Source organism: Mesocricetus auratus, unplaced genomic scaffold, assembly GCF_017639785.1.
Source record: "Mesocricetus auratus isolate SY011 unplaced genomic scaffold, BCM_Maur_2.0 Super-Scaffold_100044, whole genome shotgun sequence".
NCBI lineage: Eukaryota > Metazoa > Chordata > Mammalia > Rodentia > Cricetidae > Mesocricetus > Mesocricetus auratus.
Genome location: NW_024429221.1, coordinates 1,410,662 through 1,431,408, shown reverse-complemented (window position 1 = coordinate 1,431,408; position 20,747 = coordinate 1,410,662). Strand labels below are relative to the sequence as shown.

General features: G+C 49.6%; 1 protein-coding gene across 1 annotated transcript in view; it reads right to left on the bottom strand.

Moving 5' to 3' along the window:
• Smco4 (single-pass membrane protein with coiled-coil domains 4) overlaps positions 1 to 20,747 on the bottom strand; it is a 66,963-nt gene that overhangs the window by 20,486 nt on the left and 25,730 nt on the right. Inside the window, 1 exon segment of the mRNA XM_021235248.2 lies at positions 8,707 to 8,768. Within this exon segment, the coding sequence (XP_021090907.1) occupies positions 8,707 to 8,768 (62 nt within the window).

Genomic DNA, 20,747 nt, shown 5'->3' with positions numbered 1-20,747 from the left:
TCTGATGCCCAAGGCCACACTGCGGCCGATCGCCACAGTTTAGAGCCTGATAGGCCAAAAGAAATGGTAAAATGGAAAGATGTCTTGACTGGTCTCTGGAAAGGCCCGGATCCTATTCTTATAAGATCCAGGGGAGCTGTGTGTGTTTTTCCACAGGAGGAAGAAAACCCCCTGTGGATCCCTGAAAGACTCACTCGAAGAGCTCCTTCACAACTCCAGAATAAGAAGGATGGAGGCCAAGTGGATGATGAAGACTCTCCTACTCGGGATGATGGTTCCTAGTATGATGGGAGAGTTACGGTGGGCCATCATGTCTACCTTCCCCCTACCGATGCCAGTGATGCATAATGCCCAGGTGTTCCCTAGATTTTTCACAACTAATAGAGAGTTGGGGCTTGCCTTCTTGCCTTTGGATCCTCAGATACAGAGCTTTCAGGATGAGAGAACCTTGTCATTGGTAGGAAGCTTGTGCTTTACTGTGATTTCTTCATTAAAGGATAATTTTACTCATATGGATCCAGAAAGATCTAATGCTAAACCTTTTGATCAATGGTTGCTTTGCGGAATTAATGGAAGCTGTACTGATCTTTCTCCTATGGCAATGATTGCTGGAGGATATAGTGAGAAGGGACAGATTACTTTTGATTGGAAAGGGGCATTAGGCAACAGTCTGAGTGAGGGACAGAGCTCTGGATCATCTGATTGGTCCTCCTCCAATGTTAAGTATACCCCTTTTAAGAGAACTAATTATTCAGCTGCTCCAATTTGTGTTTGGCTGCCCTTTATTTGGGTTGTGAGTAATGATACCTTAGGTAAGAATCAGAAAGAAATAAATTGCTCTGCTTAGAATTGTTTTTATGCATTATGCTGGGATGCTATTAAGCACCCTTTTGCTTTGGTAATGCGCATGCCTCGATTTGTTCCAGTTCCTGTTGAGGCGCCAAGTAGTTTGAGTTTGTTTAGGGAAAAGCGAGATTTTTGGGATCTCTGCTATTATTGTGGGCCTGATAGCCGCCGCTGCGGTTACCGCTTCGGTTACCGCCTCGGCCCTTGCACTTTCCACCACTGTGCAGACAACTCAAACCATTAATGAACTATCGGCCACTGTGACCATGGCCCTAGATAAACAGGCCACTGCCAATTCTCAGATACAAGGAGGCCTGATGTTGATAAACCAATGGATTGATTTGGTTCAGGAACAATTGGATATATTGTGGCAGATGGCCCAATTGGGATGTGAACAAAAGTTGCCTGGCCTTTGTGTCACGTCAGTACAATATGAGAATTTTACAAGAGCAGCTAACCTGTCAAAAGCTCTGTCTCACCATTTATTACAGAATTGGACTTTTGAGTTTGAGCAGACACTCCGTGAGTTGAGAGTGCCGATCCTGCAAGTGAATTCGACGCGTCTGGATCTTTCTCTGATGGAAGGCCTCTCCTCCTGGATTTCATCTGCATTTTCTTATTTTAAGGAATGGGTGGGGGTGGAATTATTTAGCCTAGTTCTCTGCTGTGGAATAGTGTTGATGCTTTGGATGGTGTGTAAGCTCAGAGCCCAAACAAAAAGAGACAAAGTGGTGGTGGCACAAGCACTTGCTGCCTTAGAACACGGAGCCTCCCCTGACATTTGGTTAACCATGTTAAAGCAATAGGTCGCTGGCCTCCCGGCTCTTGCACCCCACGGGGCTAGTCTCATTGCACAGGATAGAGTGGGTAGGCTTCAGCAGCCCAAAGAGTTGCAAGGCTAAGCACTGCACAGGAGAGGTCTGCGGTATAACGACTTTCTCCTGGGAGATAAGTCATCTTGCATGAAGGTTCTATGTCATGATCTCCTTCCCCCAGAAAAACGACTTCGGGACTGGTCAGGGCTCCCTCTGGGGATAAGACCCTGGAGAGGAGCTTTGTACATGTTCCAAATTTGCACATGGGGATTTGACCTCTATCTCCACTCCAAAGTTGTGGGTGTCCTATGGCTTCAAAAATAAATGAATAGGGGGGAGATGTGAGGAGCCGCCCTCGCTATCGCTATCACCATTACAAGATGGTGCCGACATCCGTTGTCGGTTGGAGTCCACCGTTTAAGCTCTGCCTCTCCCATGGCATCATCTGGGGTGATGAGCAAACCATCAATCCTGGCTCTACACATCTCACTCGGAGCTCCTAGGCTTATATAAGGGGCTGGGTTTCTTACCTTGGGGTCTCCCTCTCAGAAGCTGATCATCTGTCTCTCAAGATGCATTAAAGCTTTACTGCAGAAGGATCCGAGTGTCCTGTGTCGTTCTTGCTGGCGAGACTGTGGCGCGGGACAGCCTGCTCTCTGCTAATAAGCTTGATAAATTCTCATCCAGCAACTATCCATGTTTAACATTCTTTATATGTCATCTCCCCAGATCAAAGCATGACCCTCAAGAGGACATGACACACCACCTGTGGCTCTGTCTCACCCATAGCAGATGCACTGTGGTGTACCCCAAGTAAGAACGATGTCATTTGACCAGAACCTGCCAGCCCACCCCTGCATTTCCATGGCCAGATCTGAGCACACTCCCCTGTCCTTCCTAGACAAGAACACAGCCCTCACGTTCACATAGGCTCAGACTTCATCAACAACCAAAATGCCACAAGCATCAGTGTCCAGTGAACCTTTAAAATGAAAAAAAAAATCCATCTCTAAGCTAAAGTATAGTAAGTAAATTATAGAGCCCAGCTAATGGTAGCTATATCAGAGTGAGGGGCTGCTTGCATTTTTCAAAAAAGAATAGAAACTGCCTATCCCCCAAACTCCATATATGGGGCCTTCCTCTCTAAAGAAAATGGGGCTTGACCCACCTGCAGGACTGGGCCTGTGGATGAACACAGAGAACTTGTATCACACACATTTGTCATGCACCACTGGGCTGGGACCCACATGTGCAGATTCACTCCGTAAACTCCGCCCATTGTCTGGATGCTTCCCCAGCAATGTCCCTCAAGCCCGGTGCTGACTAACTGTGGTGTCTGTGATGACTGCCTAGGTCTAGGAAGCAGTCACTATTCAGCAGATACGAAGCAGTCTTGTATGCAAGATGTCTGATCCTGGTGGCGGGGCCTGGTCTCTGCACTCCAGTTCTAACTGAGGAAGGCTATAACAGATACTTGTGTGCTGTGTGTAAGAACCGTGTGCTGAGTGTGAGCAGGCTCCAACAGGCGGTGACGGCGGGCTGACTCTGACTGCAGGAGGAGAGAAGGAGGGGAAGGGGAGTCAGGAAGAAACAGGAGGCAAAGGAGGTGAGCCAGGAGTAGTCTGAAACGTGTCAGGCTCAGAAAGATGGCCCGGGGAGCGGCAGGACTGGAGAGATGGGCTCAAAAGACTGTGGAAGCCATGTGGCGACATCCTGAGGCCTCTTATCTGACTTCACTGTCGCCCCAGACTCCTGAAAAGTTAAAATATTCTGCAAAAGGCAGCCAGTGAACTGGGTGCTGTAACGTTGACCAAGCAGTGTGTGTTCACGGGGGGGGGGGTCCTAAGAGTGGGTCATGGGACGACAGAAGAAAATGACCCCAGCAGACAACGAACGACCTCGGGCTAAAGTTCACTTGTCATTAACAAGCTGATAAATATTTGGCCTTGAATTTAGACAGTATCCTTTGGGTTGAACCTTAAGCTGACTTTCTAAAGCGGACATCAAGGGTAGGGGGCCTGAGTGAACCGCACAGAGCACGGAAGGTGGGCTCATCTCATCCTTCCCGGCATTCCAGGTCAGCCACGGCCTCTGTCCACTCAGACCTCTGTGGAGTCACTGTCAGTAAGACCATCTGGACACCTAAGACGGGGGAGCGTGTACGATTGCTGGTCTGGTACTGCCACCACACTCAACCCTGCTGACTTGCAGTGGATGTCCTACAACGCTAAACGTAGAATCAGAACTCGCTGTATCCCAGATAAGGTAAAGCCGCAGTCCCCCTGACTTTCAGGGCCTGTCTGACCTACCTCCCAGATGTCAGGGTCTCAGTGGAGCAAAGGGCCATCTTAGCACTCAACAGTCTGTCTCGGTGACTCCCAGCACGCGCCCCACGGTGCTAGTGTGGCTTGGCCTTCGAGGGCCTTCGTGTGCTGACTGTGGATCTGTCTGCCACCTCAGGCTTTCCCGTCTGCCTGATGTCAGCCTGTTCCTCCTGTTAACACCGCTGGAGCCAAAAGCATGACTTCCCCGACCTCCCCGCCCCCTAGTCACTCCTGACACAGAAATTTCAATCCTGTCCCTCTTAGCTCCCCGTTCCTAATACTGCCTCTTACACCCCCTCTCCTCTCTGTCCCCACAGTCCTGAATCCAGGCCTGACCTCTGTTCCTGAAGGCTGCCAGAACGGTTGTGTAACCTGTGTTTTCTCCTAAACTCACTACTCTCTCAAGCCCTAGGTAGGAAAACATGCCTAACCTCATCTAAAACCACTGTCCACATGGGCAGGTAAAGCATTCGATACCTGTCCATCCTCCCCACTTCCCGTTACCAACAAAAACACACGGCAAACGTCAAAATCACTGTAGCCAGCAGATCTGAGAGATGCAAACATCTTCATCGGAGGGGTACAGATGACTCATCTAAACCTCATGCCTGCTTGAAAGTATAGTCATTGGAAACGCTTTTAGCACAAAAAAAAAATTACTGGCATAAATAGGCACTACTTGACATGCAGGGCTAAAAACCAACCTGCCGGACTAATAACAAGAGAGCCAAGTGAGCAGTAACTGATCATTAAGCATCGAGATTCCCAGCAGTTAGAAACCGCTAGGAGTAGGGGACTTTGCTGACACAGCACCGCTCAAGGGCTATTTCTAAGATCTGAGGAGCCGGGAAGCCAGAGTGTCCACGCACAGCAGGGCCCTGGCTAGCGGTGTTGCTAGTGCAGAAGCTCCCGCACTCTAGCGAGGCAGGCACTCACGGTGCCACTGCACGCCAGAAGCATGCCAGCTTCGTGGTTAAGTCACTAACTGGAGCCGGGCCCCACGACGGGAAGTCTCACACCCACAAGGTCAGATTAAAGGAGCTGGAGACGCCTCAACGGGTAGGGGTGCTTTCCACCAAGCCTTTGACCCCTGAGAACCACGGGGGGGGGGAGAGGACAGGCTCCCTCAAGTCGTACTCTGATCTGCACACACGCCACGGTCGCCGCCCCCCCAAACACAGACACACAAGAAAGTAAACACACAGAATGGGAATCAGACTGCTGTTGCCTTTTTTGGCGGGGTGGGGGTTGGGGTAGGGGATGAGGTGGGGGGTGTGGTGGGGAGTGGGCTGTCTTAAGGAAGGCAGTCATATTCCAAAGAGGAATCTGACCCAGAACTCCCTAGCATACATTCTATAACTATGTTCCTCTAGCGACAGAATTAAATAAGCTGAGGTCCTTGTTTAACCCTGTCCCCAAGTAAGGTCCTCCATGATGTAGCTCCTACACACCTAACAAGCGCATGCCCCACCCCAGCTACCGACTTTGCCACCGGGACGGCCCTGTGGACTTCCTACTGTCTCAAGTGGTTGGCAATCCCCCTTAAGACCCACCATAAAGATCCCAGCACTTTCTACTCTAAAGTTAAGGAAGGGGCCCATCCCCCAGCCCCTGGGTTACTGTTATAAACACAACCACAGTGCCTTGTGACACCTACAGATCTCCTTGTAAGGCACCTCACGGTCATTTTTCTGCTATGATTCATGAGCTATATTTCAAATTAAGATCACAGAACAGCTGTATTCCTTAGAGACCGCACTGCACCAAAACTCCAGCTGCAAGTTCTCTATTCCTGGTCATTACCTTAACCAGGAAGCCTGTGAGGAGGGGGTGTTACATCAGCAGATGTGTAAATACACACCTGACAAAGTTCAAAGTTCAAGGTCAGTTAAGAACAGCAAAGCCGCAGGGAAGAATGTGCTTAACGGGAGGGCTACACCGCCAGCGTGGGATTTCTTCTTCCTCTATAGGTTGCTGGTCTTTTCCACCACAGTCCAGAAGTATTCCTGAGTTACACTGCACTCAACATTATTAGGCCAAGAATATTTGGAGGAAGAGGACCACTTGGGAGGGAAGGAGGTGTTAAATGTTTTTTCACTATGTGTCAGCGGTTGTGAACTTATCAAGGTCCCCACATGAAGTAATGATTCACCTGAGTTCTAGGAATTGAAGTTCCGGGGTTCTTGGGAACAACAAAAAAAAAAAATCAGCCCTGGCTCCATGTCCCATAGCACAACAGCCATCCACTTACACCTCTGAAAGCCTGCCAGGTATTTTATTGCGTTTGGAAAATCAGAGTCACTGCCGTCTTCAGCCCACACAGTCCTCTCAAGTCTACAGGCGCCATCCAAGAAGGACAATGACTGTACTGTTAAAAATAATGTCAGCCCAAAGGGAGCATCAGGACAGAGGCAGGAGTGCCAGGCAGGCCTTGGCAGGCCACTAGGAAACAGAAGGCTGTTTGGATACGGGAAGGTACAGATGAGATTGAGACTGACTTTGAGAGAAGCAATGAGGCTTTCGGGATTTGAAAAGGTGACCATGACCAGATGACTCTCCCAAGTCTTGGCTTAAAAAGAAAAGCGAGTGAACTACTGCATGCCTGGCTGAGATGGAGGGGAGAGCAGAGATTTGCAAGAGCTAAAACATGGCCACATTGAGTTCGAGATGTCCATGCCATACACATGTGCTAACTGTTGAACAAGAAACAGGAAAGGCTATAGAACACAAAGGAGTCACAGGGAATGACGGGCACCTCGAGGTGGCCTCATCGCTGACCCCTTTCTGTCATCCTCTCCAGCCACAGTGACTGAGTGTCCCTGTCACTGTGCCAGCTCAAAATGGAGTGCAACCAATGAGACCAAGTTCAACTAGGAGGTGCACAGGCTGCCTCTCTGCCACAGCCCCAAGCCACAGGAACCCAAGCATTATAAGAAAACAAAGACCCTTAGGTATCTAACAATAGAAGGGGTGGATAGAGAGAATTTGGTTTATATGGAATTTTTTTTAGCTATAAAGGACAAAATTATGCCATTTGCAAGGAAACGGATACCACCAGAGATAATCACATTGAGCAAATTAATCAGTCTTAGAGAGACACAGTTCAGTTTCCTCCCTTTTGTGTTTCCCAGATTTCATGGAGATATTTAAGGTGACGTATGTATACATGACCCGAAGCAAGACTGTCCACGGGAAGAAAGGAGCTATGGCTGGAAGGGGACAGTAGAGAGACATGAGGGGAGGATATACACCCAAAGTATAATACTTGTTTGGAAATGCCTCTATGTGACAGTACGATATAGAACGGGAACACACGGTAAAACCTCCTCTAAAAGTTGCTTTATGCTGCAGCTGGAAGCGCACAGGCTGATACTCTTCAGCCACAGCATCGTGGAGGTCTGCTGATTTCTGAACTCACGAATGCCAGGTCATAGAGTGGGGTGCTGGTCATGGGCTCTGCGACTCCCAGCTTGAGAGAAAGGTCCTGTTTAGAGGACTCCTGCTCAGTCCCGTGGGCAAGTGGCATCAAACACAGAGGAAGGCCTTCCAGCAGAAGAGCCCGGAAAGGTCAGCCTATTTCAGGAAGCAATGCTCCACTGAAGCCGCATCCTGCTCTCAAGCGAATCTGCCTCCTTCTGGACTACAACCTGGCCTCGCGCTGTGGCATCTGTTTTCCAGCTTCCTCCTCAAAGGACAAATCAAATGCCAGCTGACAATCTGCCCTCTAATGAAAAGTTGATTCTTTTCTTTTTTTTTTTAGAAGTTGCATTTAACCAAACAATTCCACATGGCGAGTCTGTGTGCGGCGCCACCTTGACTGACAGAACCATTTGCAATTATTTTAAGAAGGAAAAAGAAAACATCGTCAGAGGCAGCAGGATCAAGTTGATTGGACACTGACTTCCAGTTGATTTATGAAGTGTGGCCATGCAGCATTCATATAAAACAACTATACTCTCAGCATCTAAATAAGCCCTAAGTGGGAGAGGGCACTTTCGGAGCAGACTGAGAGACATCAGGATGAGGGTATCGGCTGTGGAGGAAAAGCCGGTGATGGAGTAACACAGAGGGTCAACAGAAGAGAAAAATTCCCTGAAAGGTTGGAGGGTGGGGCTCTAGGCTCCTTGACACAAGCAGCCTGCCACGGTTTCCCCAGAGAAGGCCAAGATGGGACAAGAGAGGGAGAGAACAGGCTACGTCCACGTTGGCTTATGCCCTTAGAGCAAGATTGAACTTCTGAGCTTGTTTGCTGGCTTGGAATGAAAGGCTACCATCTGCCTGCCTGTCTCCCAAACTGCATGCTTATGTAGCGTTACCAGCAAGTGGGAAGGCACTCTAGACCCAAGAGAAGGCAGTGGCAATGGTCATTGAGGAAGAGCTGGGGCTTGTCTACCCGAGGACAGCAAAGATAGGATAAGCCAAAGACCTCTCTGTAATAACTGCAGGTGCATAAACAGTTTGAGAAAAGGAACCCACTGGTTAGTTTAAAGCACAATGTTCTGGTAGGAAAACGATTCCCAGCAACCATTCACTAAGCTGCCCGGAGGTACGCACAGACAACGGTGAGGTCTGCCAGGCAAAACCTCACCCCAGGCTGCTTCCTGTGCAAGCCCAATTCAAAGCCAGCCCCTAGGCAGACATTTGAGGAAGGTCTTTGACGAGCAAGGGGCTGGGCAGAGAGGAGTCACGCTTGCCATCTCCCGATGGATGAGTGGTTTTACCTTTACTTCAAATTCCGTGACGTCAGTCAGCCAACTTCCAGTCAAGGTGATCTGAGTGGTTCCTGTTGAGAAATCAGAAGTGAAAGAGTAAAAAATGTGTGGAGATAGGCTCCCCATCCTGACTCCCACCACGCTGAGAAGGCAGGCGCATGCTTACTTCCCCAACTGCCAGGTGAAGGGCGAGCCTTCAGCTGCCCTAGCCCAGAGAGACAGTGCAAGTTGGAGCACCTCCTATAAGCACTCCCAGCACAATGCTGAGTTTGTTCCTGAGACTCGTTGGCAATCTTCTGCCAGCTTACACTGGTGTGAGAGCATTCCCGTTCCCTGAGACCAACCGTCACTGCTGTAAAATGCGAGATCCATGGCTGGGCCCAGGAAGGGGAGTGGAAGAAGGCAGAGACGAAATAGTGACTTCTAACATGAAGACATGGGAAACAGAAAACAGGGGGAGATGGCATGGGTCTCACGCCACTGTCCCGAAAGACTTCAAGGAAAAAGGTGTCTGCGGACCCAGAATGCAGAGCCAAAAAACAATTCCTAAAACCCAGAGCCATGAGACATCAGGCTAGAGGCCCAGACTGCAGGGAAGACAGGCACAGTCAGGGCAGGACTGTAAAACACCAACGTAAGAGTTTCACTGAAAACAGAGTTGGGAGCATCCATCCGAGGAAAGTCTACAGCAAAGGGTAATTGAGCAACGGAGCAATGCCCATCACCAAAACAGACCCAACAACACAGGGCTAAACGCACTGCCCTTTCTACCAAATCAATGTTCTGCCTTAAGTAATAAAATCTGATTTGCCACCAGTCTTGTGGTTTGGCTATGGCTGATTCTGTTTCTGGTCTAGCCTGGCTTACCAATGTGGCTCCAGTTATCTGGCAGCTCAGCCAGGCTGGAGGGTCCAAAGTGAATTCACTAACCTGATGGTGATCAACACTGCTCTATGTATTTTTCATTTTACTGAATGCAAGCACACACACACACACACACACACACACAAGCATGCCTACACATATACATATGCGCGCGCACACACACACACACACACACACACACACACACAGGTAATAAGTGCATCTCACACTTAATGACCAATTTCTGTCACTTGTCACAGTTCCACATTAGTTGGAGCCCTGGTGAATGAGGAGTCGCGCATGCTTCAAGAACTCTCATCCCCAGTCTTGTAGAGCACTGACTGGTGAGGCTCTGAGAACAAGACACTGAAAGCAGGATCAGGAAGCGGGGCTAGAAAGGAGAAGGTGATCGATTCTTCTGAAGGCCACACGTGTCAGGTTAAGGCGCCTGACCTCCCTGGAGATGTGTGAGAGCTGACGTGACCTCACTGTCAAGACACATAGTTTACACGGGCTTCCGAAGAGATGACATGGCTAGAGCCCCAGAGACAGAAGCAGCAGACTGGAAATCTGCTAACGGAGGGCCCTCAATGGCCCCCAGCCTCGACAGGGTCCACTGCCTACCGAAGGTGGCTTACTGCCTGCCACGTGCGCTGGCTTCTGTGCCCGGGGAACAGCTAATGGCCTAAAGAAATGGGATACTTGGGCATCTATGAGAGGGTACTGGTGGAGAGTGTGACACGGACAGGAGTTGGCCTGCAAGACTTAAACCCAGCACACTGCTGAGTTTGTTCCTGAGACTCCTTGGCAATCTTCTGCCAGCTTAAACTGGTGTGAGAGCATTCCTGTTTCCTGCGACCAACTGTCACTGCTACCCAGTCCAGGCAGCAAAGACTCAGCCTTACTGTCCAGGACTCAGCTCCTGTCCAGGCCTCAGTTTCCCCATCCACAAGACAAAGAGGAGGATGAGACTTACAGAACAAGGCTCAAACTGGTGCCACCTGCCACCAACTCCATGTGCCAGTGGTAACAAGGAAAGCACAGAAAGTTAGAGTCGTTAGAGGCTTTCTCGCCACCAGGCTGGCACTAGGTCAGAGGGGCCACTGTGGCATAGAACACAGGCTGGCACGTGAGCTTCACACCCAACGGCCACTGAGCAAGGGGTGTGAACCAGCAGACATCCACTCCCGGTGCCGAGCCCGGAAGTCTGAGAGCAAACAGGCAGCGCACACGCGTCCCTGCAGAGGCTCCTCCTCCCTGCACAGCCCTGGTGGGCACCGGCATTGCATGGCTTGTGCCATCCCCCTCTCTGGCCTCATCTTCTCATCGCTTTCTCCTGACCACGTTGTAAGAGTCCAGGAACTGGCATCTGGGGCCTCCTGACCGAGCCAGGATGATTCTACCTCAAGGTCCTCACATCGGCAAAGACTCTTCCCCATTGAGTCCTCGGCTGGCTTGGTCATTATTGAATCCCTTTCCGGCACATCACTGCATTTACTGTACATTCACATCAGTTCACAGCTGGGGAGAAGGAGCCCCCACGCAATTCCCTGATAGCCTGAGCAGCACTGGGACAAATGGGTCTCTGATGTGGTCCCTGCAGTCATGCTCAGAGCCCTGCTCTTCCTGTATGGCCCAGGAGCCAGGCCACAGCAGCCACTGCAGGAAAGGAAGGAGGTAGGCGGTGGTACCCTCCCACCCATCCCTCTGGGCTTCGCAAGGCTTTAGCTGCAAACCTAAATCCACTAGTTTTCTGTCCGAGTGCCGCTAAGCAGAGTCTTTAAATGTCTGGACACACAGAAACCCAGAATCACCTTGCTGTTAGCATGCGCTCTCTGCAAACATGCATCCTCCACGACCTCAGAAACTCCCAGGAAGCTTTCAGCCTTTGAAACAAACAGAAACGGGCTTGCAGACACAGCAGAACAGGGTATCATTTCAAAACAGAAGCCGCTGGTCCCTTTGCTACAAACTCACACAGCTGCAGACAACATCAGAAGCCCTGGGGGACTCTAAACTTTGGGCTCTAAAGTGATAGTGTTCACAGGCCCTCTCATATCTCAGCTGCCGGCAGGAACACGGCAGGTGAGAGACTTCTGGAAGGCCGCTCGCCACACTCTGATCGAGAAGCTGAAAAATCCCATCACCCTTTGAAGGCACAATTCCATTTCCCAAAGTCTATAGTAGGTAACTGAGCCTATGTGTGAGGTAAAAAACAAAAAGACCTCTTGCCAAAAAAAGGAAAATATTAGACAAATAAATGTGGCAGTATCAAGCCATTCAAATAAAAAATCATGTTATGCAGAATATTTAATAAAAACAACTGCAATTCTTAAGGCACTCCCGTAAGTATGTACAGTACTGTGTACATTCTCTCTCCGTCTCCCTACCCCCCCCCACACACTCACACACACACACACACACACACTCACAAACACACACCATCAAGGGTTATACCAACTCAGGTGTTTCATTTCAACTACACCATCAGAAAATGAGTGGCTGAGAATCAAGACACTTGCTCAAGGCCTTCTGGCTCCTAAGAGGGGGCTCTGGGATTTGAGCGCACACAGTCCAGCCTCAGAGCCCCTGCCTGTTAAGCACTGCAGATTGAACAAGAGCCCTAGAGATGGCAGGCCCTATCCTGAAAGCTGTCAATGGAACCTTACATGAGCAAGCACTCGCCAGGTCAAGCCAAGATGGACTCAAGGCCAACAGAGGCTACAGGGTGAGTGTATATCCAGTCTGAGTAATTTAGTGGCAGTCTATCTCAGAACTGGAAAAACAGGTTTTTGTTTCTTTTATGAAGTTTTGTTCATTTTTAAAAGCAGTCTGGGGATATAGCTCAGAAACAGAGTGCTTGCCTAGCATGTTTGAAGCCTTGGGTGTGGATTCAAATCCTATGACTGCAAATTTTTTTTAAATCAATAATCTGAATAAGACCTAAATGTCACAGCTAACAGAAACAAAGGAATAAGAAATAAACCCCCTATGGTCAGTGGAGGGATCAGTCCTGCCTGCACCTTGATTTGGGCCTCTGGTCTCTAGCAACTCAAGGGAATAAATACATGCCATTTAAAGCCACTCCATACATAGGAAGTCATTGCAGCAATGACAAGAAACCCATGCAAACACCTATACTGCGCTGCAACCAATGCAGGAGAGAGTTCTCTTCCGCATTAAGCAATAAAAACAGAAATCAAAATGTATACACAATGAACTTAATTATGCATACAAAATACACACAAATACAACAAAAATGTTTTTAGTGAATATCCCTGAATAGAAACATGTTCAGCATTATGCTTTTTTATATTTTTCCAATTTCTATAATTAGTGTGAATTATTTTCACAAAGAAAAGAAAGGTTTTTTAATTAGCAATTCATGATATTTCTGCAAATCAAACTCAAACACAGACTAAAAATCAAGAGATCCAGAATTCCCTGATAATCATCTTAATTCAATCTCAAGCGACCACCTGAAGAAACCAGCAACTGAGGTGCACCACACCATTAGAGAACCACCCAGCCCTCAGTTTCTCAAAACTTAATTTTTCAGACTCCAGTAGGAGCAAAACATAACCCAAGAAGTTTCAGGCTTTGGAAACCAAAGGGAGCTGAGGACGCATGTTTTCCCCCATCTACCCGGACTTGTGTGGTGCCAGGGAGAGCCAGGTCAGCCCAAAGTCTGTGACCACGTGCCAAGAACAGAGGGCACCAGGAAAAGGTAAATGTTTAATTTCTCTGCAGATAACGTCCCAGAAGGAAACACTAAACAGCACCCTAGTCTCCTCACCCACCGCCTGACTCCACGGGTCCTCTGTCACAACAGCCAAGGCCAGCTTCACTGCCCCTACATCCGTGCTTTGATCAGACAGACTCGCACATCATATTATCATTTTCCCCAATGCGTGGGCAGTACTGGGCCCAAGTAAACCGCAGGATGTGTCTTTCTGATCTGCACTTTCTCACAAGGAGGAGGAAACCAAGAGCAGCCTGTTCCCTTTAAGCTGAGGTCAGGCCAGGTTCACAGAACACACTGTGCACGCGTGTTACATGACTTCAGAGCAGGGAGAGAAGACACGGATGAGAGCAGAGCGGGTAGGGAACATCCTGCAGTCCAGGTTTTCCTGAGTGCATTTATGAATTGTCTAGTCGGCTTGTCAGTGGGTACGTCGCCTGTAATGTCTCCCATGCCAAAAAGACACATTCAACATACTGTCCTGGAGGCTGGCTCAGCCTGGCATACCACTGGCGTCGGGGTCACACGGATGCCAGCAGCAGTATCCAAAGAAAGACCTACGGGCCAGGCAGGGCTCTGAAACAGGGAGGCCGGGAAGAAAAGATCTCGTATGGCGTACCCCCTTACAAGGCTCCCTCACCACCTGCGACCTCAGTGACTGGCCGATGTGTGTTGGTGTCTCCCATTCGGCCCTCCATTTCACAGAGCACCAACATCTGGCGGTGCCCAAACTACAAGGTCAGGCAAGAACACACACAGGCAGTCAATTTTATCATCTGTTAAAACAGAAAGGTTGGGGCTGGAGAGATTGCTCTTCCAGGACCAAAGTCCAGCCCCTGGCACCCATATCAGGACCAAAGTCCAGCCCCGGCACCCATACCAGGGGCTCACAACTATCTGTGGCTCCAGCTCCAAGGCATCCAATGTCCTCTTCTGGTCTACATGCTCATATACACATAAATAAAATAAATCCCTTTAAAAAGGAAAAAGTCAGGGTGCCTGACTATTGTCTGAAGAACATCCTAAAGACCCTAATCCTATGAGCCATGCCATCAAAACAAGCTTCACAGGTTACCTACTCAGCCTGAGATACACACACACACACACACACACACACACACATAATGCTAAGGGAACCATGGGCTTTTCATCTGTTCAAAACTATCTATTCAGGCCTCACCACAAAGATGGATGAGGACATTCAACAACCCAGGCCCACTTGCCTGGGGATGATGCAGCCGCTCACAGCAGGGTGAGCCCTCCCACAGTGTTAATCAAGACAATCTCCCACAGACACGCCCACAGGCAATCAGACAGGGTGATTCCTCAGCTGAGGCTCCCTCTCTCCAGGTGTGTCCGGTTAGCAACCAAGATGAACCATCACAGGACAAAGACCACCAGGTGATCCTGAAACAGGACAAAGGCCCAACCAAGCCTTGAGACCACGGGAGACTGCAGTCAAGTAAACAATGTCACTCCTCTCACTAAATGTCCAGTGCTGGAAGCAGTTGTTTTCATCAGGCGTGTGGAGCTGGGCTGGAGCAACACCCAGGTGGATAAAACCCTTGCCACACAAGCAGAAGAACAGGAATTGCCATCCCAATAGCCCACGAGAAGCTTGGCAGCCACAATGGCCACCTGCGACCCCAGCCCTAAGAAAGGAAAGGCTCCAGGACAAGCTCACTAGCGAGATTACCTGGAAGCGGTGAGCTCCAGGCTCAGTAAGAGACCCTGCCTAAAGAGAAAGAGTGGAGTGATGGGGGAAACACCCAGCATCAGCTTCAAGCATCCACATTTGCACACTCACAGGTGCGAGCCCCCACACACACACAACACGCACACACACACATACACACACAAGTGTACAAACATGCAGACACACCACGCAAACACTTCATCCACAAAGAATGTCTAGACATTATGGCATCTGCTTATTATTGCTGTATTTAACTTAATATTTTTAAGTCATCTCAGATTCTAATACATAAAAGTTTGCAGACGTGGCCTGTCTAAAAGGAAAGGTGTTCAGATGCCTCAGTTGGAGAAAGGCCTTGAAAGCAGAAGGACTGAGCTTGGATCGTCAGAGCTGGGTACAGGGACAATATGAGCAGCATAGATAGGCAGATCCTTGGAAGCGTGTGGGCCAGCTAGCCTGACCTACACGGCCAAGTTCCAGGCAGTGACAGACCATCTTATACAGAAGGCTAACAGGTACCTGAAGACCAAAAGTCTACAACTACACAGCCGTGTGCCATGTACATTCACACATTCTCTCATTCTCTCTCTCTCTCTCTCTCTCTCCCTCCCTCCCTCCCTCCCTCCCTCCCTCCCACCCTCTCTCTCTCTCTCTGTCTCTCTCTCACACACACACACACACATACACACACACACACTCACATTCTCACACACACACCCTGTTCAGGAAAATCTCACTAATTTAAGACTTATGAGAGTCCTAAAACCAAACACTAGTCTGGTGCCAGGGAGGGGGGGGGTCAGGGAATGGAGGGATGGAGGCTAACACCGTGGTGGGCACTCAGAGCTGATCTTCCAAAGGCCAGAGTGAGGGGAGTACAGACCATCACAAGTGCCACTGGCAGACTCGCCTTCCAGCAAGGAAAACAAAAGCACTCTGTTCCACAGACATAGGATCTAAGAACAAGTACGAGAAGAAGTCAAACTGCAGGGCACTGAAGACCAATTACTACATCCTGAAAAATGAAATACAGATTTCTATAAAAGAGTAGAAATGGGGAGATATTAAAATTAAATGATAGAAGAAAGGAGAAAAGCCAGGCTTATACAGCAGACTTGTATCCAAATAAAACCCTGCAGAGTGAAGGAAATCATGGCAACAAGTGAGGAGCTTTTAATCTCTTAAGGTGCCAAAATCAAGATGCATTTCAGGCGTGTCTGGAAAAGTAAAATTACAGGAGAAAGCAAAGAGCAGTAAAGTGGGAGTAAAGAGGAAAAGGAAAGCTCACAGCTGCCGTCCCAACTCTCAAGAGGCTGAGCAGGGGGCCGCAGAGAGCTAGAGGCTAACCTGGGCTACCGAGTGAGACCCTGTTTCAAAACAATAGACAGGTAATAAGGCGGGCATCTGAGTAGGTGCACAGTCAGACAGTCAGAACCTAGCCAGGGAGGAAAAGTAGGAAGAAAAGGCAGAGAGGACACTGGCCTCTGCTGGCATCTTCCGAGTGAGGAGAAGCAGGCCTGCAGAGTCAGGGCCAGCTGACCTCCCGAGAAAGGACACCCCCTGGGAAACATCCGCTTACTCCCACCTAGAGCAAACACAGCAAATTCACCCTCAGTCAGCCTGCACAGCTATCTGCTAAGTCACAAGCTGTCATTGGACAACAGTGACAAACGGTTCAAGCTCACTGGGCCTCAGTTTCCTCTCCTACGCAATGAGGGGGTCCATCATCTCCTGCAGGGCGGTGGGCAGTGATACCACAGCATGGCGGCCTGTGAGCCCGGGTCTGGTGCAGAGCAGGTACTCCACCAGCAAGCCTGAGGTTATCAGCGCAGCCTCTTCAGAGCCAGAGCAGAACCGGAGTTTTCCAGTCAACACCTACTGGGGGCCAGCTGCCAAGGTTTCAAAGTCCACTAAAACCTCGGATGAGGAGAAGAATTTGAACAGGTTTGGACAGATTCTCACGTGTCCAGCTGATGAGAGCTGTCCTTGACCAAGGCCTGAGTCTATGTGGCTGCTCTGGTGACAGACAGCCTGCATCACAGACGCACTCAACCCAAGACACAAAAGGTTAAAGAAACAGCTGGCTTCCTGTACGACAGGACAGCTAATGCCACCATTCAAACCCCGTTTCCTCCCCTGGTCAGGCTCACCTAGAGGTGAGCCGCCAACAACTATCACCACCCCTGGCTCACGGCGGGCGGGGCCGCTGCGCTGCTCACCTGCTTTTTTTGGATGTGTGTGTGTGTGTGTGTGTGTGTGTGTGTGCGCGCGCGCGTGTGTGTGCCGAGGCCAGTGATGAACTTCAGGTGTCTTCTTCAGTGCCTACCTTGTTTTTTGATACATGATCTCTCATTTTCCACCCAGAGCTCACCACACAGATTTGCCTTTTTATGTGGGTACTGGAATTAAAACTGAGATCTTGGTGATTGCAGGGCGAGCACTTCTCTGACCGGCCCATCCTCCCCCAGACCTGAGCTGCTGCCTTGACCTAAGGTCTAGGGCTTCCCCCAGACCCCATCAGAATGGAAAGCCTGCCCAATGGGTGTGGGTCAGCAGCTCGACATGTAGTTAGGGTAGATGCTGGGACCAGTAAATAAACAGATAGATAAACCGCAAAAGGTATTGACCTGTTCTGTGTAATAAATAGAGCCAACTGAATGCATCCTGGAAAAGTCAGGCAAGAAAAGGATTAAAGACAGTCTTGACAGAAATGACCACTTTGACTCTTCCTTCTTCCTATCTCCCCCAGATAATGAAGCAGCCAGTAAGTATCTCCTTGGCACGTCAGGTGCTGTCCTCAGGGCAGGGTATATGAGCTAGCCTTTGCCCTCAGAGCCCTTGGACAGACATTAAATGAACAGGACACTTTCTTGCTGGCCGTTTTAAGCACAGCCGACTTGTAATGGTAGTGGGTCACGAGGAGGCCTAACTTTGATGCAAAGGCCCCAGGCTTTCAAAGCCTGGCTCATGTAGGTGCTGAAAGACCAGTGAGCAGAGATGAGTGGTCAGAGAGGGGCGGGGAAGCAGGCAGAGACCAGAGGCACGGGGCCTTGTGACCACACAGATCCCATGCTCAGAAGTGAATGGGCTCTTTAGGGGTTCCCCCAAAGGAAGGCACTGCTCAGTCTGCATTTCCAGAAAGTGTGATGGACAGGGCTCGGTCTCACAGAACCATTCTTAACCTTTATTCAGTGGCAAATGCAAGTAGGATGCTTTACACCCAGAAACTCGAAGATGCTCACAAACACACTCGGCCTGTGCTGGAACGCTGATATTACTGTGATCCTGGGCCAGCTCTGCAAATTCCCAAGACCATTTCACCAACTGTAAAACGGTAGGCTGTTGTTGGGGATAGATGAGTCAGTGCATACAAAGCCCTTGCCAGTGACCACTGTGGGTTACGACACCCCATGTTACACATGAGTTACACACGAGTCTCACCAACTAAATCAGCCTGGCTACATGCAGAACCTCCAACGATTTCCATTCCACCTTCTTCTTCCTCTGTCTCTGAAAAGCCAACTTCAGAACTTAGTAACAAGGGTAATGACCTAACCTTGGAGACGCTGGCTTGGAGACGGGGGATGAGTGAGGGCAGCAGAGCCCACAGGACCTGGCAAGCACGAGTGAGGGACAGGAAGGGCAAAGACTCTCTGAAGTGTCTGGGGTGGTGGCACCATCAGGTCGGGGGGTCTCGGAAGGGGCAGTCGCGGCCTGTGGGGTGACGGGAGACTGTGCTTTCTCCCCCACACCACCGTCACAGAATGGCACCCAGCAGTGAGAGGCTAATTTTTACAGCGACTAATGGACTAGGTTGCAAATATCACATTCAGATTCACAGTTTCTAGACGCACCCTGAAGCCACCACTTTTACAATAACAGTTACATCTGTTAAGCATTATTGCACAGTTAAGGACTTATGTCACCTCCTGTCATGCTCAGCCATTCCCACTGTGCAGGTGACACGATGACACTCAGAACAATGCGTTGAGTAAGAGTCATGCCAGCACTCAAACTGAAGCTATTTAACTCCAGAGCCATGTGCAATTACTCTGAAATCTTAGTGCCATTATCCTTGTCACAGAGACACGGAGAACAACCTGTCTGCCTTGGAGACGGCACTCTCTGCTCCCCAGGACATAATTAACTCAGAAAAAAGCCTTCTTTAGGCTCAGAAAAGGCCATAATTTATTTATCAAGAGCCAATCATTCGTTTCCTACAGATACACCGGGGTCAGGTCAAGCAACTCTGGGATTACGACTTGAAAGATTACTTGTGCTCACTGCACATTTTGTTTAGAAAATTAATGATATTCGGGACAGTGGATTCATTAGTGCCAGGCAGTTAATAAAACAATCATGAAAGTTGAAATGCCCCGCTCACCTCTTGTTGCCGTCCCTATGAAGAAAGGTAAGCCCGGGGAGTCACCAAAGGTCACAGTGTTCACTGCCTACGAATGTAAGCAACAAGGAAAAGAGTTCTGCTCATCTGGGGCAAAGGAAAGGATCTAGCTGAGGGAGATGGATTAGTGAAGCCTGCACGCTCCTGATAACCTTGCTCTACACCGGATCTAACCCAGACACCAGACAGCCAAGCTCACCGCCAGCGCTCCACAAGACGGTGCTAACCGTGTAGCCGGGGTGCTGTGCTAGAAGGAAACAGGATGAGAAAAGAGGCTCGGTGGACATATCTACAAACAGTATCCCACAGTAGTCAGCCCACTCCACCAGCGAGAACAGAACACGAAGAAAGCAAAACTAGCTCTTTACCCAGGAAAGCAGCCTCGGCTCCTCTCCTCCACCAAGGACCAGGGGGGCCTTCCTCAGACCTTACTAAACTGTGTGTGTGAATATATATGAGCTGAGAGCCCCTTGGGAAGAGAGACCAAGGCACTTCCCTCTTCTTTCCCTTTCGTGGGTTTCCCCCTCCTCTTTTACCTATACAAACAAGCTGCCCTTGGTCTCTGGATCCTCCTGCCTCAATCTCCCAAATGCCAGGAAAACAGATAATTGCCTCCATGCCTAGCTCCCCGATCCCTTAACTGGCCCACGTCTGGCTCTTCTGTTTGACTTAATCTGGAAATCTCAGGTACTGAGTGTCTTACAGATGATCCTGTCACACATGCCACATGACTGGCTATGGTGACTTCTAGAAAAGTCTAGAAAGCAGGGCAGTTTTTACCTTCTTCATCAAGGCCTAGCGTTGGTGGGCAGCTGACGTCCACCCTGGGTCCCTAGCGTTTGCTTCTCTCCATGTACAGCTAGCTGCTCTCTGATCACGACCGGACAGAAAGACTGACATCTATTAGGCACCTGCAGCATGCCCAATGCTCCCCCCATCCATTCTCCCTCCGGACAGTCCTAATGGGACGCTCTAATGTTACGCCTTCTTTAAACATGCTGGGAGGGCAAAGGCTAATTTGCCCATGGCACAAAGTGACAAACCAGGATCCCAGCCTCGCCAACCAACTCCACGCTTCCTTCTGCACCCCCAGTGAGGAGCCTCACCCTCGAGCAATCCTTGTGGGGGTCACTGTAGAATCCCGCCTTCTTGGAGACAGGTGTAACTGCCTATCTGACTTTTCTCACCCGAAGTGGGGCAGGAACTCTGTTCACTGCTACTGAGGGTTTAACCCAGGGCAGTCATTAAGGGAGCGAGTATGGAGGTGTCTTAGTGACTCTTCTATCGCTGGGAAGAGACACCATGGCCAAGGAAACATAAAAGGAAGCCTGTAATGGGGGTTTACA